This window comes from Suncus etruscus, chromosome 1 (assembly GCF_024139225.1).
Source record: "Suncus etruscus isolate mSunEtr1 chromosome 1, mSunEtr1.pri.cur, whole genome shotgun sequence".
Taxonomy (NCBI): Eukaryota; Metazoa; Chordata; class Mammalia; order Eulipotyphla; family Soricidae; genus Suncus; species Suncus etruscus.
The window spans coordinates 15,488,025-15,513,851 of record NC_064848.1 but is presented as its reverse complement, the minus strand read 5'-3'; the positions used below and the strand labels follow the sequence as shown (position 1 = coordinate 15,513,851).

Below are 25,827 nucleotides of genomic sequence, written 5' to 3'. Positions count from 1 at the left end.
GGGTTACTCCTAGTTCTACGCTCAGAAATTGCTCCTGGCAGGCTTGGGGGGATTCGAACCACTGTCCTTCTGCATGCAAGGCAAACACACTACCTCCATGCTCTCTCTCTAGCCCCCTGGCCTGAGTTTCTTGTTGGCTCTTTGGAACACAATTTCAGGGCATTAAAGAACAGCCTCTGAATCCTTATCAAGAGCTCCCCAATAACTGAGAGGGGCCATCTTTATCTTCATGTCTAATACCTGTGACCTTACATGAGTTCAGTGGCAGCCTCCCTGGAGCCCCATATTGTCTCACCCCAGACACCTTTCCCAGTGGACAGGGTCAGATTCAAGCTTCAGAGTCTCTAAGGTTTAGATCCAAAACCCACTCACCTCCATTGCTCATGCATACCACGAGGACCCCAGTTTCCTTCCACAATTCCCTGCCTCAGCTTGTCTCAGCCAATCACTGTAGAACTTCTCTGCACTTTCAGCTCCAAGAACAGGGGTACTAGGAAGGCTTCCTTGATTTTTCTCTTCTATTTCCCCAAAGTCCCCTCTTCTGTCCACAGGACCCCCTCAGAGCCTTTGACATAGTAACTATCCTGCCTATTGAAGTGAGCATTCCTGGATGTCCAGTGTCCAGTGGTCACTGTCCAATGCCGGCTGCATAGGTACCTGCATGGCCTGCCGGGAGCAGTGACAATTGGAGTTCACAGCAAGCAGGAGGCAATCAGCTAGGAAAGATGGGGTACTCTATAGGAGCACTTATGAAGACAGGGGCTGCTCCCACATGCCAATAGATGTCCCGACAGTGGATTGACTGGACCTGCCCTGCCCGATCCCAAAGAGGCCCCCTTGAGGGCCACTGGCATGAGTTAGGGTTTGTCTCTGGCTTCCATTTCAGTGAATCTGTCCACTCTGTGTCCTCTCCACTCCTCCACCCAGGGCACCAGCATCTGCCGGGGACTCAGCCACTGGCCACTAACAGTCACAAGGGACTCAGGCCACTTTGCTCAAGCGCTCTCCGGCAAAACTAAGCAAAACAAAACAATTTGGCAAACAGGAAACGCCCATCTTTTAAAAAAAAAATCACTCTATTACTCTCAAATTAAGCCACAGTAGTATCCAAAATGCAATTAGAAAGTTCTAGCTGCCCCTCCAACACCCACCCTATTTCCCAAACCTCTTTGTGGCCCATGCCTCCCTCCATCCCTTCAAGCAGCTGTGGGCCCAATCTAATCACTGCGCCTCCGCAGGGGCATGGACATGATCATTTCCATTCATTTTATTTTTTAGGGAAATAAACAGCTCGAAGTGGGGGGGGGGGTCCCCCGAGTCCAAGCTCTTAGCCCCCCCTCCCGCCCCTGTCCTGCCACCCTTGGGGGCCCGGTTGGACCTGGCTTCCACCCCATCCCCTGCCCGCCCACCCGCCGTGTGTCCTGGAGAGGGCCAAGGGGGTGCTCGCGGCACGAAGGGCCTGGGGGGAGTGGGTGCCCCTGGAGGGGGGGCGGGAGGGGCGCCGGGGTCACTCGCCCGTGTGGGTCCGCAGGTGGTACTTGAGGGACTGCTTGTAACGGAAGCACTTGGCGCAGTGCGTGCAGGGGTAGGGCCGCTCGCCCGTGTGCGCGCGCTGGTGCTCCAGGAGGTGATGCTTCTGCGTGAAGCGCTTGCCGCACTCGGCGCAGTGGTAGGGCCGCTCGCCGGTGTGGATGCGCCGGTGCTCGAGCAGGTGGTGCTTGCGGATGAAGCTCTTGCCGCACTCCGGGCAGGCGTGGGGCCGCTCCCGCGAGTGCACGCGGCAGTGGTTGGTGAGCTTGGACTTCTCGCTGAAGCTCTTCTCGCACTCGGGGCACTTGAAGGGCCGCTCGCCCGTGTGAGTCCGCTGGTGGCGCAGCAGGTGCGACGGGCGGCTGAAGCTCTTGCCGCACAGGCTGCAGATGAAGGACACCTCGTGCTTGCCCGCGTGCACGCGCTGGTGGATGACCAGGCTGATGTGCAGGCGGAAACTCTTCTTGCACTCCGGGCAGGTGTAGGGCCGCTCGCCCGTGTGCGTGATCTGGTGCTTGGTGAGGCTCGACTTGTGGCTGAAGCTGCTGTCGCACTCGGGGCACTTGTAGGGCTTCGGGGGGCCGCCGCCAACGCCGCTACTGCCTCCCATGCCGAGGCTGCTGCCGCCCCCGCTCCCGGAGCTGGGCGACTTGGGGCGCGGCTTGAGCGTGTGTTTGGGCCCGAAGCCTGGCGGGCGCTCCGGGGACGCGTAGCTGGCCCGGCCGCGGTGCACGCGCTGGTGCAGCGTGAGCTGTTGCTTGTGTCGGAAAGTGATGTGACAGTCGTTGCATTCGTAGGGGCCCTCCTTGATGTGGTTGCGCTGGTGGATGACCAGGTTGATCTTCAGTCGGAAGCTCTTGCCGCACTCCAGGCAGGTGAAGGGCCGCTCCCCGCGCCGGTTGCGCTGCTGCTGCTGCTGCTGGCTGGCCGTCGAGCCCCGGCCCTCGCCGGAGTGCCGCCCCTCGCCGTGCGCACCCCCCGGCAACAGCCGCTTGCTCCCCGCAGGTGACACCAGCGGCAGAGCCAGCGGCAGTGGCGGGGGACCCTCCTCCTCGCGCTCCTCCTCGGCGGACAGCTCCGGGGACAGCTCTCCGGGCAGCGGCGGCGGGTACATGCTGGCCTCGTACCTCCCGGGCACTGTCCCCAGGGACTGGAAGTGCTGAGGTAGCTCCTCCTCATCATCCTCGTCCTCTTCCTCCTCCTCTTCGTCCTCCTCGTCCTGCTCCTCGGTCTTGATCACGATCCCTCCTTCTGCGGGTGGGAAAGAGGGAGAGACAGAATAGAGCATTTTAGTGTGCCAACCTAGTTCAGGGAAAGCGTGATGGAGTGGCCCCAAGTCATCTCGGGGGAGACTGTCCCTTTCTATCTTGTCCCCTTCCAACAGACTTGGAAATGGGATATGTGCACGTGTCAAGCCCAGCCCTCAAACACATTCCTTGCTGTTGGGGGCTACGGCCAGCTCCCCTTCTTCCTAAGAGGTCCCTTCTTACCTTCCTAAGAGGTCCCTGGCCCAGATCCCCCTGGGCTTTCAGATCTCAGCATCCCTGAGGCCTACCCCGATCTGAGCCCACACCCCAAGTTCTGACTTTGCACCATGGGGTCTTTCCTTCCACTCCACTCACCCCCAAATGCCTCCCAAAAAATCTGCACCCATGTCTTATCCCTATGTCTTTCCTGGACCCCTAACCCTTGTACAGCTCTCAGGCTCACCCTCCCCAGGACTCTGCTTGCTGTGCCCCTCATCTCTCCCACAGCACCTCGCCTACCTCTCCTTCCCACAGCTCTAGGCTCTGATGCGAGGGTTCAGAAAGTGTCCCCCAAATCCTTGGGGCAATGACTGCCCTGCTCCTGCTCTTGGCCTCTTAGCCCATCTAAAGTGCCTTATGCTCTGGCACTTCCTGAAACCTGAAATGTGGTGTCCGACATAATGGGACTGCCCCGTGTACTCAGGAAAAAGTTAAGAGTTGCCTTTAGGTTCACCAGGAAGGGATGATGCTTTGAGTTTACATATGAGAGGTGGACAAACAGCATCAAAGTTATTTCTTCCATAGTGAACTGAGAATGAAGCATTGAGCACCAGGACCCACCATGTCTGGCTGGGTAATTGCCCAGAGGCATCCTTGGTGTGGGATCTATGTTAGGAGGTCCCAACTCCAGTCTCTGTCTGCCTGACTCTTCGACTATTCTTTTATGAAAGACAACATGATGCAAAGGCTCTGGAACATCATGAAGCTGTTTATAGATAAGAAGTCAGAATGGCCTCTGTCTTCCCATTATTAAGTACTTGGTTATTTAGTATGAAAGGCTGAGCCATAAATCTACAGATAAAGAGACTCTGAAAAAGTCAATGTCATACTTGTCAAAGCCTTGTTGTTGAGGGTGTGGATATATTTCCCGGCCTGAAGAGGCCATAAACTGATACATTAGGGAAGGAATTACACAGACACACACAAACACAGACACATATGCCACACACCACTCCCAAATGGAACCAAAGCCCACCAAACACACCATCATGACACACACACACACACACACACACACACACACACATACGCATGCATACGCTCTACCAAATTTTAAGGCTATACCCAGTTCCTAACTTTTTCATAGGAAAGAATAGCAAAAGACTCCACTTCAGGCAGGAGTGATTAGACAGTGGGTTCAGGGCATATCTCACCAGGAGTAACCTCTGAGTATCACCAGATGTGGCCCCAAAATCAAACAGAAAGAGCCTCCCACTTAGTACAGTATCAACAAGTCTCCCAGACCAGGTGGGCAGAGATGCCTCCAAGGTCACTCTTTGGGGGCCCTGCCCAGTCCTAGACCACGTGCTTCCCTTGTACCCTAGGGTGTATCTGTGTGCCCTCCCCGGCCCCCACAGACCTGCGCCATGCCTCTGTTGTGCCAGCATGTGTTTGAGCTCGCTGAACTCACTGGAGGCGCCCGGTGACTCTTCCAGTGCGTGCTCAGGCTCTGGTAGATCTAGGTCAGGTCGTTCTGCGCCTGGCTCACCCAGCTCCGTGTCGGGGAAGCCATGCTCCTCCACCTGTCCCATCAGTGGTTCGGGAGTCTCCAGGCTCTCGGAGCCCTCGTCGTTGGTCTGCACCTCGATTTTGATGACAATGCCATCGTGTGCTAAGCATGATGGGATGGGGAACAAGAGGACAGGATCACTACATCTCATTGGATGTCAAACCTGGGTGGCACTGAGCTAGCAGAACTTCTGGGCAATCTCTAGCTTGGACACTTATGCAGGTGGGGAACAAGCTGACCTGGGTGTAAACCTGTTCACAGGAGCTCCTAAAGGCTGTAAATTGTATTGTTAGCTAGATTTTCAAGAGCTGCAGGAGTGATGGGTGTCCTGGCTGGTAGAAAACCGGAGTTCACAGGGAGGGCCAGAGTCCCCAGCCCCAGCACCCCATAGTCCCGAGTCTACTAGAATTGATCTTTGGCTTGTGATGGTGGCACTGCAGAAAATGTAACTCACTGCACCTTTGTCTGACTCTGATCTTTGATATGCCCTGTTCAGCCATGGAGGTAACTGTCCTAAAAAGCCTGCTACTAATCAGGGATAGTCCTCTTGGGTGCCACCGACTATGCCATGTTACATGCCTCAGTGTTCAGACCATAGTCTTCTCCTTCCTTTCTTCCCCCAAACAACCTGCAGAAATCCCACCAGACTGTCCTGTTCTCCCACACGGAGGAATTCTCTCACCTGGTCCTCTCCCCCACAGATGGCACTGCAGTGGCCCACTGATTTCTACCCACTAGACTGAGGTTTTGTTCCATGGCAGAGTCCCAGGGGCCTGTGGTATGTCTTCCGAGAGATGCCACCATGTGCCTCTCTGGGTCCCACTAGGAACATCCTTTATTACACCCTAGGTAGCAAAGTCCTCTACTCTGGTTCATTTCCCTGCCAAGGTGGTCCATGGCAACCAAAGACTATAGGTCAGTTGTTGGGTCAGAGCAATCCAGATATTGTGTCTTTTGTTTCTGTGAAATAGTGCTTACCAATGGCCCTCTGACTCCTGCATTAAAGACAAGCCTTTTCTTCCTGGCATTTCGAGGGTCCACCTTCTGGGCAGGACGTATGATGGATAAATTACATGGTGGCAGCAGATGGTAGGGATGGTGGTGAGAAAGCTGAGGGAAGCCTCACTGCCGGGGCCCCTGACTGTCCAGCGAATGTGGCAGACAAGGACAGAAACAGACCCAGGACACAAGTGGCCCAGAGCCCTGGCAGCACCATCTGTTTGCACCCACCACCTCATCTGCTGGCACCTTTGGAGAGCAGATGGGACACAGAGGGGAGATAACATCCAGGGGGTGCCTCTGGCAGGCAGAAGTCCTCCAGCAATGTCTTGTCCTTTCCTTCCTCCTCCTTCAGCTCAAAACCATCCTTCAGAGGGCCCCTCCTCTCTCTGGCACCCCCATCTGGACCCCCACTTCTCTCTGGAAAGTCCACCATCTTTGTGCCCCTTTACTGTCTTCGTTTCTGCATTTGATCAGGTGACTGTGGTGTCACAAAATAAACTTCCCTTACTTAATCAAAGCCTCATCAACTTCCTTAATATCCTTGTTTTTGAGTCACATCCAGCGAGGCTTAGGGGTCACTTCTGACTCTGCACTCAGGAATTATTCCTGGCAGTGCTTGGAGCCTATATGGGATGGCAGGAATGGAATTTAGGTTGGCCATGTAGAAGAAAAATGCCTTTGCACCTGTATTATCACTCGGCCCACCGCTAAGTGGCTTTCAAGGATGCTGTGCCCCTTGTACCTTTATGAAGCAACACAGAAAATGCTTCTCACAACCCAAAGGTGTGTGCACCATACCCAAGTATTTTGCGACCCTCAGGCATAGCAATACTTACAGTTCCGTCAACCTAAGAAACTAGCAATGGAGCACCTATCCCTGCTCTGAGGGTTGACTGTATGTTTATGTTCTTGGTTTTAAAGTCACTCCTTGTGGGGTCTAGGGGTTCCTATGTGGTGTTGGGAACTGAACTCACGTCAGCTGTGTACAAGGCAAGTGCCTCACCGGCTGTGTTCACTCTCTCTGACCCTGACGATTCCACTTGAATCTCTCTTCTTCCCACTCCACCCACTGGATTTAATCCTGACAAAACATGGTATTATGCTTAGAATCATTGACAGTCACCTCCTCTTCCTCTCTGCTGCCAACAGTATATGTGAATCAGAGGTGAATTGGGGCTTCATTTCTAATACCCAAAGGGTACCCACTCACCCCAGCCTTTAGTTATTTTTAGTTATGAACATGTGAGAAGCAATTATCATGACAACAGATTATCGTGACAATAAAAAAATGTCAAGACAACAAATCAAAAACCTTGTTATCAATGGATCTCTTATAAAAACACAAAGGAATTTCTCCCCAATTACTTTCCTTATCTGAAAATGAAGATTGGTGGTGATGGGGCATCAGGTGAGACTCTGGGATCACTCCTGGCAGACTTGGGGGACTATATGGAATGCTGGTGATGAAATCAAGGTCAGCTGAATGCAAGGGGAGCAACCTCTCCACAGTTTGACCTCTCTGGCCCCAAGAAGATTCTTTGTTTATGAGGGGCCAGAGAGAGGCCACACCCAATGTTCCTCAGAGCTACTCCTAGCTCTGTGCTGGGGACTGAACCTGGGCTCCCACATGCAAAAAAACATGCACTCATTCCTTTGGCCATCTTCCCTGTGCTAGAGGAAGATTCTAATCCATGGAATGAGACGGTCAGGATAAATCTTTCCCTCCTTTCCTTTCATGGGAGTGGGTCACATCTGGAGATACAAGTGGAGAACAGGGTCACTCTGGCAGCACTCAGGAAGCCAGCTGGTGCTAGAAAATCAAACTGGGGTCTCTTACATTTAAAGCCTTGCATTGAGCCCTCTGAGCTCCCTCTGGCCTCCGCTCTGCAGTTGGGTAGGTAAACGCATCAGCAGCTAGCAGCTTTGTTATGGCACCATCACTGGTCCTTAGAACCACAAAGGCTCATGGTTACTGTATTATCAAAAAGGGCTTTTGATATCAAGCCAGGTATCTGGCTGGCATTGTAATCAGGGTTCCTGATTTCAGTTTTACTGGAAGTGAAATTTTTTGGACAATTAAACTTGCTAACCACTTTACCAGTGGGGATAGTGCACTTCTTGGGTGTGTACCCTGACCCTGGGGGAAGGGAACCAGGGCCCCAAGATTTCAGTATAGAGCTCCTGAGAGGACAGGATGGTGGGCGCTGCCTGTGCTGCGTTGAGCAGGAGGCTCTGAGCATAGTGCTGGTATAATACTTGGGAGAGTTGAGGGTGGGAGGCCTGCCACTATATGTCCCCTAGGAAAGTCCCAGGATATCGGTGGCCCCATTGGAAGATGATTCTTGCCCCCTCACCCAGGCCCTTTTGGCCAAGGGTGTGCAAAGCTCTCAGATCAGCATGGCCTGTCTCTCTGGGGAACTCATTCTACACAGGGCAGTGGCTTATCCCATCCCTAAACAAGAGAGAGTCAGGGGGCACCCACCAGAAAGAAGTTCTCCTCACTCTCCTACAATTAGTTCGTTCTTCCCTCCTTCTCTTCCTTCCATTTTTGGGCCATTTCTGAAGGTTCTCAGGGCCCTCTCAGGCTCTCTGTTTAGGGATCACTTTTGGCAAGTCTTGAGAATCTTACATGGTACAAGGAATTTGAACTAGGTTTGACCCAGTACGAAACAAAATCCTATATACTTGTACTATATTCACCCTCCTTACAATGTTGGGAAGAGAACCTACAACTGGCCGATACACAAAAACTGTACATTTCTCCTTCAAACAAAAAGGACCCAGGCACAGCAAGGAGGCCGTTTGCCTTGCATGTGGCTGTCTGGAGTTCAACCCTCAGGATCTTATCTATATGGATCCCTGAGCATCACCAGGAGTGATTCCTAAGTGCAGAGTCAACAGTAAGACCTAAGCACTGCAGGGTGTGGCCCCAAAACAAACCAAACAACAAACATACAAATGTCATGAGTCACGCATGCATTGTGGGGGGTACAGTTTGTGACTAAAGGGAGCCTTTCAAAGAGGGATGGTGCAAAGTTTTAAAAGAGTGGAGGATGGGGCCAGTGAGGAGGCACTAGAGGTAAAATGTCTGCCTTGCAAGCGCTAGCCAAGGAAGGACCTAGGTTCCATCCCCTGGTGTCCCATATGGTCCCCCCAAGCCAGGGGCAATTTCTGAGCACTTAGCCAGGAGTAACCCGAGCATCAAATGGGTGTGGCCTGAAAAACCAAAAACCAAACCAAAACCAAAACAAAAACAAAAGAGTGGAGGCAACTGATTTTCAAGCTAGAAGAAAACAACCATCTTCACATCTCACATCAAAGGGAATTTACTAAGAATTGAGTCAGACATCAATAAAGAAACCATATGAGTACTAGAGGCAAACTGGCAAAAAAAAAAAAAAATCGCTCTTCACTTTGGACTAACTGAAGCAGCGAGTCAATCCTGCCACTCTACCTCACCCCTTCCATGCCCTCACAGGCTGGGCAGCCAATATGCTGGCACCAGACAACTTTAGTGTTTCTGCTCTGGATTCTACTGTTCTTTTTTCTTTTGGAAAATGTTTCTGTCATTTTGCCTTTGGCACTGGCAGTAAGATTGACTTAATTTGTGATGGGTTTATAATCTCTGTAATCACATTTTTTGCTTGAACTACTTACTGTGAGATGGGCAGAACTATAGCACAAACTGCTGTGGATTTATTATATGTTTATAAATACTAACCACCATCATTAATGAAGAAGCAGGGTGTAAGGTTTGCAGACACTTAGTGAAGCATTTCATCACTGACATTTTACTCTTTCATTTCTTGTTTTCTGGAGCAAGACAAATTTTCATCTTATCTTTGGTTTTTGAGCCATATCCAGCGATGCTCAGGGGTTACTCCTGGTAGTGCTCAGGGATCATATGGGATGCTGGCAATCAAACCCCAATTGGCTATATGCAAATCAAGCACGCTCCTTGCTGTTCTATTTTTCTAGCCCACAAGGTAAATTTTATTTCAGGTTTCAAATATTTTTATAGGCTTTTGAAAAGCTCATAGGCCCAAGATGTGCGATCATAATGTTTAATGAGTGAAAAGAGGTCAAGTCCATCTTTCTACACTTGATAGGAAACCCAGATGCCACAGAGAACTATCACTGGGAAATCCAAAACATTAGAAACTAGAAAATCCATATATTTGAATACTTCAACATGTACAACAGCTACATCACACACACAAGGATTAGTTACAAAGGTGCAATACAAATTTACATTACACACATAACAATAATGCCTTTCGGGGACCCGAGAGATAGCATGCAGGTAAGGCATTTGCCTTGAATGCAGAAGTATGGAGGTTTGAATCCTGGCATCCCATATGGTCCCCCGAGCCTGCTTAGGAGTGATTTCTAGGTATAGAGCCAGGAGTAACCCTGGAGTGCTGCCGGGTGTGACCCAAACAAACAAACAAACAAACAAAAAAAAATAATGCCTTTCAGGTTTCAAAGGTTTATATTTTTGGTTTTTGGGTTACCTGGTGGCACTCAGGGTTTACTCCTGGCTCTGTGCTCAGAAATCTCTCATGGCAGGCAGAGGGAACCATAAAGGATGCGGGGGGGATTGAACCCATCAGCCTCATGTCAGGCAAACGGACTACCCAGGAGTGATTCTTGAGTGCAGAGTCAGGAGTAACCCATGTGCACTGCTAGGTATAATAAACACCTCAGAAACCTAGGGTTTGGGAAATAGCCCAATTAACTGTGTATCACTAGGAAGGCTCCAGAACCCATTGAGTGCTAAAAAAAAAAAAAAAAAAAAAAAAAAAAAGGAACAATAAAAAACCTCATTGTTTGGTAACTTGTTTTTTAATTTACTATATCTTGGTTATCTGCATACTTCATTACATGGAAATATGCCCTATTGTGGAGGGCATACACTCTTGTGCCCGTACCTGTTTCCAGTTCAGTAGTAAGAGTTCGCTTCAGGGCTCGCTTCTAGCTCTGTGCCCAAGGGTCCATGTGGTGCCAGAGACTGATCCTAAGACTCTATGCACTTAAAGTATGTGCCCACATGCTCTATGGGACTGAGCTGTCTGCCTGGGCACTGGACCTTGTTTTCCCAAACAGCGGATGGTAATATCATCTGTGTGTGGTTGTAATTTATTTATTTATTTATTTATTTATTTATTTATTTATTTATTTATTTATTTATTTATTTATTTATTGTTTCTTGTTTGGGGCCACAACCAGTAGTGCCCAGGGGTTACTCCTTGCTATGCACTCAGGAATCACTTCTGGTGGTGTTAAGTGATCATATGGGTTGCTGGGGATTGAACCTGGGTCTCCTGCATGTGAAGCGAATGCCCTTCCCACTGTACTGTCCCTCAAACCCTGTGGATACATTTTAAATAAAGTTCCAATCACTGGTCTACCAGTAAAGACCATTTAGAAAAAGTTTAGAAAGTTTGTTCTTTTTCTGAAATGTATATAAAAGACAATCTCCTGGCAAAGGGTACATCTGACTAAAGACTATAAATGCCCCTCAATTGCTATACCAGTCTGTATACTTCCTTTTTTAAACTTGATTGATTGATTGGCACCCCATATGGTCCCCTAAGCCTGCCAGGAGTAACCCTTGAGTTCGGTAGGCGTGGCACCAAAACAAACACAAATACAAACAAACAATGAATCACTTTCCTTCCTTCCTTCCTTCCTTCCTTCCTTCCTTCCTTCCTTCCTTCCTTCCTTCCTTCCTTCCTTCCTTCCTTCCTCCCTCCCTCCCTCCCTCCCTCCCTCCTTCCCTCCCTCCCTCCTTCCCTCCTTCCTTCCTTCCTTCCTTCCTTCCTTCCTTCCTTCCTTCCTTCCTTCCTTCCTTCCTTCCTTCCTTCCTTCCTTGTCTTTTTTTTTTTGGTTTTTGGGTCACACCCAGCATCGCTCAGGGGTTACTCCTGGCTCTATGCTCAGAAATCACTCCTGGCAGTCTCGTGGGCCCATATGGGATGCCAGGATCCGAACCACTGACCTGCATGAAAGACAAACGCCTTACCTCCATGCTATCTCTCTGGCCCCTAGTTAGTTCTTTCAATGTGAAAAATTGCATCTATCTTCCAGTGCTGGGAATTTTCGTGAACTAGGTCAAAACTAATTCCTACCTCCCTGTTTCTGTTCTTTTCTTTTCTTCTCCAGATACTCCTACTATATGGATTTTGGACTTTCAAAGCCTTCTTATTTTTTCCCTATTTTCTTTCTCTCTTTTGTTCTATTTTTATAAACAAGAACACAATTTTATCACATGCTAGACAAGTGCTTTAACACTGAGCTAAAAGTTCTTTTCTATTCTTTGTGTTTGTTTTGGGTTTCCCCCACGCACTCAGGAGTAATTTCTGAGTGCAAAGTCAGGAGTAACCCTTGAGCATTGACAGGGTGCCAGGGATTGAACCTAGGTCAGCTGCGTGCAAGGCAAGCTGTCTAGCCACTGTACTATTACTCTGGTCCCCTTTTCTTCTTCTTTCAGAAGGGTCTGGGGAGGTAGGGGTAGAGACAGACTCTTGAACCCCAGGTCTTTCTTTACACACTGCTGTGAACTATTTACTTTTATTTAACTGAGAGGATTAGGGTCAGGGAACATGAGTGGCCAGCCAGGCTCAATTGCAGCATAATCTGGTTCCCCAAGCACTACCAAGGGTGGTCCTAAGGGCCCACGACAGTGCTAGGCTGGCCCTGGTGGTCCTTGGTATCGCAGAGCCTGAACCCTGACCTGCCAGCTTGGTTGGCAGAATATCACCAGACTCTTCAAAAAAGTAGTATGTAGAATATGGACTCATTCTGAGAATTTTATTTATTTATTTATTTTATTTTATTTTTTGATTTTTGGGCCACACCCGGCGGTGCTCAGGGCTTTCTCCTGGCTGTCTGCTCAGAAATAGCTCCTGGCAGGCATGGGGGACCATATGGGACACTGGGATTTGAACCAACCACCTTTGGTCCTGTATCGTCGCTGTGCTATCTCTCCAGGCCCAATTTTATTTATTTTATTACTCTTTTTTGTTTGCTTTTTTGGTCCACATCTGGCGGCTTTCAGGGGTCGCTCCTGGCAGGCTCAGGGAACCATATGGAATGCAGGGGATTGAATCCTAATCCATCCCAGGTCGGCAGTGTGCAAGGCAAACAAACGCCTTATAGCTGTGCTACCACTCCGGCCCCCTATTTATTTTAGTATTTAAGTCACACCTGGTGATGCTCAGGATCCCCAGAGGAATCTCTCCTAGCAGTAGTCACAGGACCAAATGGGATGCCAGGGATCTAACCCAGATTGGCCAAGTGCAAGACGCACCCTCCCTGTTATGGTATCACTCCAGCCCCATTTTGAGGATTCTAGAGAGCAGAGAGAAGTCTGGTTTTGGTATGCTTTCATCCAACTTTTTTTTTTTCTACTTTCTGTTTACACTGGTGGCTTATATTTACATCAACTTTCACGGTTCCACTTCCTGTCTCGATTGCGTTTACATCCCATCCCCATTTCTTACAGGCTCAGAAGCACCACTCACTTTCCTTGCTGGGGTTCAAATCTAGTCTCCAATCCCAGCCAGAAAGTCTTGGCTCAGACTCAGCTCCTGCTCCTGCTTTCTGGGGTGGCCACCTCTGGCTAAGGTCCCTGATGCTCCACTATGCTCAAGTACAACCCTGAGACTCAGTCTGCTTCCACTGCCATACCCAGGAACACAATGGAAATGCTGAGTGATGCTGCCTCATGCTTGGTTCCTTCATATACGCTAGCTCTTCCTCAAGCCCTATAGCAGAGGTTGCCAGCCCTGACTGCATAAGAGAATCATTTGATGGAACAATAGTACAGCGGGGATGGTGCTTGCCTTGCATGTGGTTGACCCGAGATCAATTTTCAGCATCCCATATGGTCCTCTGAGCACCTCCAGGAATGATTCCTGAGTGCAGAGCCAAGGAGACTCACTAGGTGCAGGCCCAAAACAAACAAAACAAACCAGGCCTTGAGCCAGACCCAGCCTAATCTAGATGCTCTGGTTCTTGTCTTTCCAACAACTGAGAACCAGATCATTCAGTGAGACACTGGTCTTTTAAGCTCAGTTCTTTTCTGGAGTTCCTTCACCTACTGAGAGTTTCTCCAGCCTTCATGGTCTCCTCTGAACAGCAGCTTCTTCCTCCTAGGCCTTCTCTAAGCTCCCCACATGTCATGGCTGGGGTCTTAGTCTGTGTATTGGGGGCAGTTGGGGTTTTGGCCGCTCACTTTAATCTCTCAACACCAGGCCTGGTACAAGAGACTCAGTGAGTGCTGGTTATGGCCTGATTAACCTGAGTGTATTCTAATGGCTTTAACAGCTGGGGAAGAGGGGCCATTGCTGGCTCTTTTTCGGCCTGTTTCAGATCTTTTTCCATGCTGTACCAGAGTGTTTCTCAAAGTGGACAACGTTCTCCTGCTGGGGCAGGGAAGTTTTGGAAACTATTCAGGGGTGAGGTGGGGTGGCAGTGGCTTGGGTTGCATTTGGGAATGCTGAGTAAACTTTTGATTTTTAAACTTTATAGATGGTTTTTGGGCCACACCCAGCGGTGCTCAGAAATCACCCCTGGCAGGCTGGGGAGCCATATGGGATGCTGGGAATCAAACTGAGTCCCTCCCTGGGTCAGCCGAATGCAAGACAAATGCCCTACTGCTGTGCTATCTCTTTGACCCGAGTGAACTTTTTTTTAAATGGGCAATTTGCCAACTAAGAAAACTCTGCTAAGCTTCTCATAAAGGAAATTATCTTAGAGGGTCAAGTCTATAAACCATTTTGATGTCAAATTCTTTTTTAAGAAAAGATGCAAACTGATAGGGCTCCGAAGGCTGACGGATATGCTTTCCTGGGTTCTGGTGCCAGGAATGCAGGGTTTCCAAGTCCTGCTAGAAGTGACCATAAGGAACAAGTCAGGAGTAGCCCTCAGCACTGCCAGGTATGGCTCAAAACCAAAAGGAAAAAAAAAAAAAGAGAGATTTTGAGTTTCAGTTCAGAGTCCTAGTTGGCTGGTTTTACTCCTCCTAATTTTCCCTGGGCCTTCCTTCCTACCCCCAAGGAACCGACCCTTGGCTTAGGGAGTTTTAGTCTTAGCCCACAGCTGAATCATCTTTTTTTTTTTTTGGGCCACACCCGGTGACGCTCAGGGTTTACTCCTGGCTATGTGCTCAGAAGTCGCTCCTGGTTTGGGGGACCATATGGGACACCGGGGGATCGAACCGTGGTCCGTCCTAGGCTAGCGCTGGCAAGGCAGGCACCTTATCTCTAGCGCCACCGCCCGGCCCCCTGAATCATCTTTGATCCTCCTCACCTGTGGGCTTTCAAACCCATAAATACATTTTAGGACACATTTACTGGGTCAGCTCATAAAAGTTTCATGTTTGGTGGGGTTAGAACTATAAAGACTCAATTTTTGAGGCCTCTGTTGATATCACACCTTTGGATCGAGACGGGGATCCCTTTGAGAGAGAAGCCCTATGCAGAGATATCCAGATCACCACACTACAACACAGAGATCCACAGTGATGGTGCTAGCTCTCCTGGCTAAGTTTCACACAGAGGTTCGAGCTGTGGGCCAACCTGCTGGCTGGGGTTCTGGGCTCTGTTCTCTTTGGGGCCCAGGCTCCAAGTGGCCATGGAGAGTCAGGGGAATAAATGGCACATTATGACCATGACAGAGCACCCACTTCCACAGTGCAAGCCATGTCTGTGCACATGTGTACTGTGCATGCCTTTGTGCATGTAGCATTATGCATGTATATTGCATGTGTGAATGTGTGTGGTGCACGTGTGCATATGCGCCAGCACAGATCTAGGTTGGTGGAACAGGCAGGTGAGCTCTCTCTGCTGGCCCTCACTGGGAGGCCCATCTGTAATGAGGGTTTGAGCAAGCAGATGGGAAGGGGATGGAGAATGGCCCTGCTATGAAGATGCCAGAATTGCTAACCCTGACCACAGAAGCCCTCGTATGAGACAGGATGTGAGTCCCAAGTCACTTCCCATGTCCCCCTTTTGCTCCCATGCCTCTTGCTGCTATCTCTGCTCTCCAATCACTGTTTATGGATGTGTCAGCCCAGATCCTCAGATGCAAAAGATGAACCAGCCACAAGATTCCCTATTTGCCCCAGCCCCCATTCCTATCAACTTTGAACTGTTTCCTTTGTCGGTCCCTTGATTTGAATCATGTCACTGGGGTTCTCAGGATCATGCTGGCTTGCATGTTCCTGATGTCTGCCTCTGAGTGCTCAGCCTTGGGGTTGATGCAACAAAGTGTCCCTGATCCCACTGGGGAGTCAACTGGGATCCCCACAATCAGTGACATTGGTTCATGCAAGCCCTAGTTTCTGATTCTCCTGCGGACTGTCCTTTGGTCTCGAAGGACACAATCACTTCTGATACCTGGTTACAGAGGACAAATCCACCTCCTGGAGACCTTTAAGTAAGGCCCCAAGTCCAGAGGTGAGGCTGGATCTATGCAGAGCATCCCAAGAACACCTGCAGGCCAAATATTGGGTTCCAGTGAAAGGAAGACAATACCCACAGACACCTCAGTGACCATCTACCTTTCAAGCCACCTTCCCTGCAAATCTTGAGGTGACTCCTCATCTGGTCCTCTGCTCCCCCACTGTCATGGCGAAGACTTCCCAAGACAGTGAGACCAGAAGGTCCCAGCCAGTTCCGACACACAGTAATCCACCCTGGCCCTCTGCAGTGTCCTCTCGAGGGTGCAGCCTTTAGATCTTGAAGGCAGTCACTCACCAGCACTGGGGTCTGCAGGAGGTCCTCCCTCTTCTGAGTCCTCCTGCTCCTGCATGGACGGCCTTTCCCCGCGCTCCATCTGGGACATGAGGTCAGGCTTGGAAATTGCGTAGTCTGGGGACAGGAAAGGAAACAGATTTCATGGGGTGAGGCCACTCGAGTCTTGCCCTGAGTGTGAGAGCAGAGCAGCTGTCTTCCTGGGGAACATGACCTGGGCAGAACCAACCACATTCCCAGCCCTATATCAGAGCCCCCGTGTAAGCTGTGTGTGCACAAGTATATGCTTGCATGTATGTGTGTAGGCATGACTGCATATGTACACACGTGTGCTAACCATGAAGAACATCCTCTTGCATGGAGCCAATGGGGACGGTACTTATAGTGGACATTGGCTGCTCAGGGCTTCCAGGCCAAAGGCACAAAACACTGGGCATTTTAGAAAATAAAAACAAAAGCCAGAGGCTGCAAAATGCCAACCAAAAACTTAAAAAAAAAGTTTAGAGTTGTTTGGAAATAAAAAGTTAACTTATGAGAAATTTGGAGAGAATGTTCTAGCATGCTTGCATTTTGTCATACAAGATTCCAGCTTCTTAAACTGTGGGTAACCATCCCATATGGGAGTCACATGACTGTAGATGGGGGCTGTGAGAAATCTGGTACCTTTAAAAGGCTTCTGAAGGTATGATGACCCAGAACTGACCCTCAAACCACTGCAGGGTAGGTATGAGGTGTCTCTGTATTCTTGCCCATGGTTATGTCATAGGTGCAAAGGGGTCACAAATGAACAGTTTAATAAGTCTGATCTCTGTGGCAAAGGGATACTATCTTAAATGATATAAAAAGAGCTTTTTGACTTTTACTACTTTCCAAACAGTGAAAAGGAGGAAGCAAAGCATGAAGAGGTGAATTATAGAAGGAAATTCAAGGGCTACTGCTGTCTGCCTTGGGTCAGCCCTGATGTAGGTATGCAGGGGGATGTCTATTCTCTTCTGGTGCACCTCTGAAATCCAGGGTCTCCTATTCGTGAGTGCTGGTGACACTGGAGCACTAAGGCTGCATGTGAATCCCAAATCATGCTTGTAGGCTCCTCCTTACCCATGGACACCAGTGATTCATAGTTTCCCCGCATGACGTTTTTGTACAGCTCCTTCTGCCATTCTGAGAGGTTTCCCCACTCCTGTTCTGAGAAGTGGACAGCCACATCATCAAAGGTGACCGGGACCTGGAACCACATAACAGGATCAGTGTGGGTAGGCTGGAGGCCGGGCCAGCTCTTCAGAGGATGAACCTGTGGGGCTATGTGGGTATCCCCAAGTGCCACCCTCAAATATGACCAAGGTCCTTCCACTCTCCTGGCCCCTGAGCAGTAGGGCTAATATGCTACTGGCTCACCTTTCTAACATCTCCATCCTTGAAGGGGTAAAAAGGCCTGGGCAGTGGCGCAAGCAGTAGGGCGTTTGCCTTGCACGCACTAACCTAGGATGAACCACAGTTCGATTCCCTGGCGTCCCACATGGTCCCCCAAGCCAGGAGCAATTTCTGAGCACATAGCCAGGAGTAACCCCTGAGCATCACTGGATGTGGCCCCCAAACCAAAAAACGAAACAAACAAAAAGGCCTGGGGATGAGTGAGGAGCAGTACTACAGAAGACAGGGCATTTTTCTAGCATGCAGGCAACTGGCCTCGAGCACTGCTGGGTTTGGCCTCCCCCCCAACAAAAAAAAACAAAAAAAAAAAAACAAAGGCCTGGGGCAGGCCCAGAAAGACAGGACATTGGGGAGGGTGCCTGCCTTATATTCAGCCAACCCAAGTTTGATCCCTGGCATCACATAGTCATCCAAGATCTGCCAAGAGTTATCCATGAGCACAACTGGGTATGAAACAAAACAAGAGCAATAATAATAATAATAATAATAATAATAATAATAATAATAATAATAATAATAATAATAATAATAATAAGGTATGGTGGGGCTGGAATGATAGTACAGCAGGTACACTATTTATCTTGTATACAGCTGACCTGGGTTTAATCCCTGGTATTCCATATGGTTCCCAAGCACGGACAGGAGTAATCCCTGAGTGCAGAGCCAGAAGTAACCCGTGGGCATCACTGGGTGCGGCCAAAAATCCCCAACGTTTTAAAAAATATAAAAATGAGGCATGGTGGAACTTGCTAGAAGTGGAGGCCTCCCAGGACACACTAAATCCAAGCCTATGCTTTCAGTGAGATCCCTGGACAGTTCCTGAGAGAACTGTGAAGAGCTGGGCTGAGATGGACTGTCCACTTCCTGGACTATAATGGTAGAGTCAAGAAGCAGAGAGTGACCTCATTCCTGTCACTGCAGACTGCCCAGGAAGCAAGATTCAGACCTGACTGTTCTCTGGGTATTCAGGACCCCTCCTTAGGGAAATCCCCTCTGTATTAACAGAAGCGGGACTTAGGAGTCGGCGGAGAAAAGCACTGAGCACAGAGTGAAGTGAGTGCAACCGAGTGAGTGGTTGCAGAGCTTCTCTCTCTCCTACCCTGCTCTGGCCTTCCTCTGGCCTCTGCATCTTCACAGACTTCACAGAGCAAAGGCCCTTCCTGGCTCAAGGCCCCTAATCACCTCTCTGGTCACCATAGCTTTCACCACTAGGACTGACCTTGGCATGTCCCAACCCGGCTGGGACCCTCTGGTGGGTAGGCATCATTCCCTGTTACCCAACATCTTCCTGAACTGGTGCTCGGAAAGCCTCCGACACTCTCCCTGATCCCACTGCTCCAGGGTGACTTCTAGGCTGGGCTTTACCTTGGGGGTCTCCCCGTTACTACCAGGGGGCAGTCGGAGGATCCAGAAGTTTCTGTTTTTCAGCAGGTTCTCCATGTTTTCCAGGCGCCGCTGCAGCAGCCCGTACTCCTGCAGGAGCGTGCCCAGCACCACCCACTTGCTCTCTAGGTGGTTGGCAAACTCCACTGCAGTCTTCTCGCAGTCGGCCAGCTTCTTCTCATTGGTGCCCGTCCTGCCTTCCAGGGTCAGGAGCCGCATGGCCTGGGCCTCCAATTTCCTCTCCACCGCTTGAACGGCAGCCCACACGGCCAAGCGCGTGATCTCGGCTGTGGGCAGCGGTGTGTCCTTCTGGGCTGCCGGGGTGAGTGGGAAGGGGGTGTCCTTCTGGGAAGTGGGGCTCTGGAGCAGAGGGTCCATGTCTGTCTCGGGCACTGTCGGGGAGAGGGTCAGAGGATCTTTGTCGGGGACCTCGGGCAAGTGCATGTGGGTCTCCTGGTGGGAGAGAAGTGAAAGTTCTTGCTCAGCAGCAGCGGGGGTGGGATATTGGGTCTCTCCTTGGAGGTGCGTGTCTTGCTCGGAGGAGGCGGAGGCCGGATACAGGCAGGGTGCATGCAGCATGCGGCCAGAGGGGTCGTGCTTGGCAGCGCGGGGTGTGTGTGGGACGGAGCCTTGGTGGGCAGCGACAGGCGACAAAGGTGGCACTTCCTTGTGTGGAAGCACCCGGGATGGGAAGAGCGAATCCCGAGGAGGTACAGCAGAAGCCTGGCGGGGGGGCTCTTCCTGTAGGATGTTGGGGAGCGACAGAGGTGATGAGCGCTGTGTCTCCATGTCCAGGTGCTGGACCTGCGTTTAGGGGCAGAAAGAGAAGAACAGGACTTAGGATCACAGACAGCAACCTAAAACCCACAGGGAGGGTCCCATCTCAAGGGCCTCCTGGCCAACATGTGGTCATTCGTCAGCTCCCTGGAATGACCATCTTTGGCTCTACCCTGCAGGCTCTGCAGTAATCCGGCACCATAGGGCATTTCTGATGGCCTGGGGGAACATCATCACTCCCCACCCCAGCACTACAGCCAGTAATGGAAGCACCATGACTCCAGTATGTATGACCCCTGGTCACAGTAGCAACATGGGGGCGAAGGGCCGGGGTTAGGAAACAGTAAGTAAGGTGAATTCCATGGGTGCAAATCTCTTCCTGAGACACAAGATCTGATCTACACAGCTACTATAAACCTATTACTAACACATTTCCTAATTTCTTTCTTCCATAAGCCACTGTACACACACACACACACACACACACACACACACACACACACACACACACACACACACACACACGGCACTCTGCTCTCAGCATGGAACGCAGGTGATTGCCTCCCAGTCACCCAGTCACCTGCTGGTTCTGAGCTAGTATCTAAGCCTTGAGTGTTCAATAAGACTGATAAATGACTGAGCAGAATTTTGTCCGTGTTGGGCACTGGGGCACTGCCAAGGCTCCAGCCAGGTAGGAGGTGACAGCCCTAGGGCCGCAGTATTGTTCACTGGCTCACCTGGGAGATGAATTTGACTTCAGGCCCCTTTGCATTTACTTTTATTATGGGGCTCCAGTTACTCAGCCCTTCCTCCCTCTGCCAACACCACCCACAACCACCTTCATTCACTCTTCTAGATTCTCTGGCAGAAGCCTCACCAGCAGTTTCTTTTTTTGTTTTTGAGTCACATCCAGCAGCACCCAAGGGTTTACTCCTGATTACTCCTGGAAGACTCTGGGGACCATCAGGATGCTGGTGATCAAACCCAGGTGAGCTGCATGCAAGGCAAACATCCTACCTGCTGTGCAGAGGGCGCAACAGCACAGTCCACTCAGATTAAAATGAGCAGAGGAAGGAACAGAGAAAAGAGATTCAAGAGGACTACTTGTTCTGGGTGTTAGGGTCCCCTGGGCAGGTGGGCCCACCTGATATCTGGGTTCCATACTTATGGTTGGAGAACAACAACAGAAGGATGGAGAAATAGTGGCGGTAGCCCAGCACCAAGACTTGTATGGAAATTGGGGTTGGGGTGAAGGAGCGGAAATCAGACTCCAAATAAAGATTGATTTAGACTTCTCATGCCCTCCCTGTTCCTCACCTGCCTCAGCCACACCAAGAGAAGTCTATTGTCACCAGGACGTGAAGCCAAGGTCTCCTGAGTGACATACTACTAATGACCTACCCAGGCAATCAATAGCCTCACTGGCACAAAACAGAATTTTTTTCTATGACAATGTTTGTCCCCTTCCTCTTGCTCTTCAGTGACTTGCAGCATCGCCAACTGCTATGTGCCACTTGCAAGCAAGCATCAAAGTTATCCAATTCCCGTTTTGGCCACTGGAAAGGAACATGGCCTGTGGGTCCGTTCAGCCTCCATGAATGGGTGCAGGCTGATTGAGGAGGAAACCAAGCACTGCTACCAGCTACTCAAGAGATAACAAATTCTCACAGACATCCATTAGACTCCAGTAGACTAATTTATGTTCTCTATCTAATTCCTTTCTTCATCCATTCATTCATTCATTCATTGAGTCATGTTTAATGAAGACTGCTGCACACTTTCAAGACATGAACTGATGAATTAAAGACCTGTCCAAGGGGCCGGAGAGATAGCATGGAGGTAAGCGTTTGCCTTTCATGCAGAAGGTCATCAGTTCAAATCCCGGCGTCCCATATGGTCCCCATGCCTGCCAGGAGCAATTTCTGAGCATGGAGCCAGGAATAACCCCTGAGCACTGCCGGGTGTGACCCAAAAACCACACACACACACACACACAGACAAAAAGACCTGTCCAAGCAAATGGTCTTTGAAGTATGCACCAGTCCCATACTCTACAGCTAACAGAGTCACTGGGCTCTTAGAAAGTGTAGCAACTTGGGGCTGGAGAGATAGCACAGCAGTAGGGCGTTGCCTTGCAGGAAGCTGACCCAGGACCTACTGTGGTTAAATTCCTGGTATCCCATATGGTCCCTTGAGCCTGATATGATTTCTGAGCACAGAGCCAGGAGTAACCCGTGAGCACCACCGGGTGTGATCCAAAAAACAAAACAAAACAAAAAAGAAAGGGTAGCAACTTTTGAGAAAAGATGATCTCATTTAATTGACACAAACCAACTGAATTCGAAGAGTAGGGTTATAAACAGACTAATCAGCTGCACTTAGGAGACAAAGACAGCTGAATTGGAAAAGCCCAGACATACTGCCAAATCTGTGAAGCCCAATGCCCATCTTGTAGGCCACCCCCTGGCCTCAGCTATCAGAGGATGCATACCATCAGAACGTGTTTTGAATTCTGTGGCCTGCAGCAGGATCAATTTGGAGGCCTGGAGAGTTTACCAAAGGCTAGTCTATCATGGGGCAGGCAAACATTTCCAGGGAAAGTAAAGGAGAATCTGGGAGGTCTCTCCCAAATTTCACGAGTTATGGAGTCTCCTTTTTCCCTTCAGAAAACATAAAAGGAACCAGAGTGATAGCACAGTGATAGAGAGTTTGCCTTGCATGCGGCCAACCCGGGATAGACCCGGGTTTGATCCCCAGTGTCCTATATAACCCCAGAGCCTGCCAGGAGCGATTTCTGAGTGTTGAGCCAGGAGTAACCCCTGAGCGCTGTTGAGTGTGGCCTAAAAACCAAATAAATAAATAAAATAAACATACAAGACCACAGACACCAAGTTCTGAACACATTACAGGGCCCTGATATTCCTTCTGTGGAGGGGGATTAGGGTATTTGCCAACAACTAGTAGGAAGAAGCAAAAATCCCCCAGGGGATCAAGCTAGTCTCCCCAGAAACACAGGGGTTTAAGGCAGACAATGGGGAAAGCTCAGTAGGTAAATAAAGCCAGCAGGGCAAACTTTTTCACTAGTGCCCAGAGGAAAAAAGCCATTTATTTGCTCTGTTCAGGTCTGTCTGTCTGTCTGTTTTTCTATGGAAAGTTGAGGGGGTATAAGAAAGCAGCAAGGAAGACCCCTTTCCTACTCCTTGCTAGGATTTCACCAGTCCCAGCGAAACGGAATTAAAAAAGGGAGAGGGAGCTATGAATATAATATCTACTATAAGTCAGCTTGCATACTCCAACTGTTGAAGACGGAGGCCGAATCTTCATGCCCCGTTTTCCAATCAGATCTCACCCTCACACCCTGCAGTCTGCCTACTGGGGTGCAGTGTGTGTGGGGGGGGTGTCTCCTGAGTCATACCCATTCCTACTTGATCAGACACAACCTCTGACCTTGTCAGGCTGGCCTGCCAGCCATGAACTGGTGGAGGGAGACCCAGCATGTACCATCGGGAATGACAACAAACCTTTCAAGGTCCCCCTGGACGTCTAAGCCAGAGGGAGGCATTTTTTTAAAAATCATTAAGTTTCTTTTCCCAGGAGATTTGGGAAATTAGTATACATCTAAGTATATATATATATATATATATATACACACACACACACACACACAAATATATATATATATATATATATATATTCAGATTAAGGGCTTCAGAGGAAGCTCTGATCCGGACCCCTCCTGCCATTGGGAAGAGGAGGCTCTGGTGAGCATCGATTCCATTGCGGGGTCCCCGACAGGACTGGACTGCGGGAGATCGTCGAACTCATTAAAAAAAAACAAAAACAAAAAAAAACGGTCCACGGAGGAGGTACCTTCCCCCGCAGCCCCACCGCTCTGCGCCACCCCCAAAGTTCTGCGGGTTCCCCTCGGGATGCAGAGTCCCCCGCACCTCCCGACGGACAGCCAGCCGTGCGCTGGGCCCCGCCGCTGTCCCTGTCCCTGTCCCTACAGGCCGGAGGCCGCCGGCCAGCGCCGTCCCCTCCCCCGCCCCGTCCAGGCCCGCAGACCGGGGAGCCGCTACGTGACCTTGGGGGGCCGGGCGAGGGGTCGTGCGTGTGCCTCAGTGTCCCCGCATTGCGAAATCGGGGCAGGGCGGCAGCAGCACGCCACGGCTGGGCCGCCTCGACGGACGGACACGGCCACGGACACGGACGGACGGCCGCCACGGCCACCCGCGGCCCGGCCCCGCGTGCTCGAGCGCCAGGCCGGCCAGCGGCCGCCTCTCGGCTCCCGGACGGCCGCCCCGCTGCCCTCCCGCCGCCTGGACTCCCCGGCGCCCGGCCCGCCGGCTCCTTACCGGCACCCCGGGCCGAGCCGCCGCGCCCGGGCCCGAGCCGCGCAGGCCGTCCCCGGGGCCCCGAGTCCGCGCGTCCGCTCGCGTGCGGGCCGCCCTCGCCGGAGCCGCGGCCGCCTCGGCCATGGCCCTGCGCTGTCCGGCCCGGCCCGCCGCCGCCGCCGCCGCCGCTAGGCCGGCCCGGACCTCCGGGCAGGCGGCGCCCAGCGCGCCCGGCCTGGCCCGCTCGGACAGCGGCGCGGCCGTCGGGCCCGGCCTGCTCGGGGCGCGCGCGCGCGGGGGCCGGGCGGCGTCGGAGCGGGGCTGCCGGGCGGCGCGGCGAGGCGAGGCGGCGCGGCTGGGCCCCGGCGCTTCCCCGCAACGGCGGCGGCGACCCCCGCTCCGGCCCGGGCCCCGGCGGCGAGCTGCGCGCAGGCCGTCCCGGCGCGCGTTCAGCAGGGCAGCTGCGCCGCCGCTGCCATGTTGCTCCAAACTGCATCCTGGGAGGCATGTCTGTCCCCTCGCAGGCCGTGCCAAGAGAGCTCTCGGGGCTCGTCGGAGGCGCCCGGAACCCAGACAGCTCCATCTACAGCCGGTAGGAGCGAACAGTGCGGCGGGCGAGCGAGCCCGAGCCACGCCCTGAGCCCCCGGGGCCGGCCCGTCGCGGAGCCCCCGGCCCCCGCCGCCCCGGGCCTGCCCGCCCGCCCGCCCGCCGCCCCCGAGGGCGCCCGGGCCCCCCGCGCTCACCTTGGGCTCCGCGCCGGCCCCCTGCGCCCCGGCGGAGCAGCGCGAGGCGGCCGCGCCGCGGAGTGGCAACGGCGCGCGGCCGAGCGGGCGACGTGCTGGGCGCTGGAGGCGGCTTGATTGGCTCCGACAGCCTCGCTCCCGCCGGCCGCCCCGGCCCCGCTCGCACCCCGGCTCGGGCCCGGCTCGGCGCCCCGCACCACCTGCGGCTCACAAAGGCCTCCGAGCCCCCCGGCGCGCCCGGCAGAGCCCCGCGTCCATGTGACCCGCGCCGCGCAGCCCAAGGGGTCAGGGCCGCGGGGCCGCTGGGGGCCCCCGGAGAGCCGGCGGGGGGCGGCCGCGCCTGCGGCTGGGACTGCGCGGGGCCGCCCCGCACGCGTCCTCGAAAAGCCCGGCGGCGCCCGGGGCTGCGGAGCGCCCTCCCCCTCTCCCTCGCCCAGTGCCCACGGGAAACTGAGGCCCAGCGCGGAAAGGACGGCTGGATGGATTCCCTCCTCCCCTTGGCCGGGTCCGTCCCTTCTGGCCTACCCAGGCTCTTGTCTGTCGAAGCTTGAGAGCCGGATTCCTGCTCCCCCCCCCCAAAGTCCCCCACCCCCCAATAAACGACTGCACAACTGCTTTAGAAATCTAGCACGACACCACCACCACCCCCTCCAGGGCCTGGACAGTTTTGGGGACACGTGGCTAAGCGATCCCTCCAAGGTGCTGGACATGCAAAATAACAATAATAAAATCAAGACACACGGCTTGCCAGGGAGGAGCCCCTCGATAAAATTAGGAATGGGGGGTAGATGGGACACCCCCTAATCATTCACGAGACCTTGTGAGGTCAG

General features: G+C 51.9%; 1 protein-coding gene across 2 annotated transcripts; it reads right to left on the bottom strand.

Moving 5' to 3' along the window:
- Window positions 1-1,446: 1,446 nt before the first annotated feature.
- ZNF777 (zinc finger protein 777) lies at window positions 1,447-24,687 on the bottom strand. Of its 2 annotated transcripts, XM_049769406.1 has the most exons (7): window positions 24,680-24,687; window positions 24,275-24,307; window positions 19,125-19,946; window positions 17,427-17,553; window positions 16,332-16,445; window positions 4,417-4,668; window positions 1,447-2,781 (listed from the first exon to the last, which is right to left on the bottom strand). In XM_049769406.1, the coding sequence occupies exons 3-7, from the start codon at window positions 19,929-19,931 to the stop codon at window positions 1,508-1,510; spliced, it is 2,574 nt and encodes an 857-aa protein (XP_049625363.1). In that variant the 5' UTR covers window positions 19,932-19,946; window positions 24,275-24,307; window positions 24,680-24,687; the 3' UTR covers window positions 1,447-1,507. The 2 variants fall into 2 exon arrangements, with proteins under 2 accessions (XP_049625363.1, XP_049625362.1); XM_049769405.1 differs by lacking the exon at window positions 24,680-24,687 and having other exon boundaries at window positions 1,448-2,781; window positions 24,275-24,388.
- Window positions 24,688-25,827: the final 1,140 nt, after the last annotated feature.

What these genes read in the sequence shown, in the direction of transcription:
- ZNF777 (XM_049769406.1), bottom strand. Translation starts at nt 19,931, where the DNA reads ATGGAGACACAGCGCTCATCACCTCTGTCGCTCCCCAACATCCTACAG. An exon ending in TCCTGCAGACCCCAGTGCTG is followed by an intron (nt 4,669 to 16,331) that starts GTGAGTGACTGC and finishes CATCATGCTTAG; the next exon opens with CACACGATGGCATTGTCATC. An exon ending in ACAACAGAGGCATGGCGCAG is followed by an intron (nt 2,782 to 4,416) that starts GTCTGTGGGGGC and finishes TCCCACCCGCAG; the next exon opens with AAGGAGGGATCGTGATCAAG.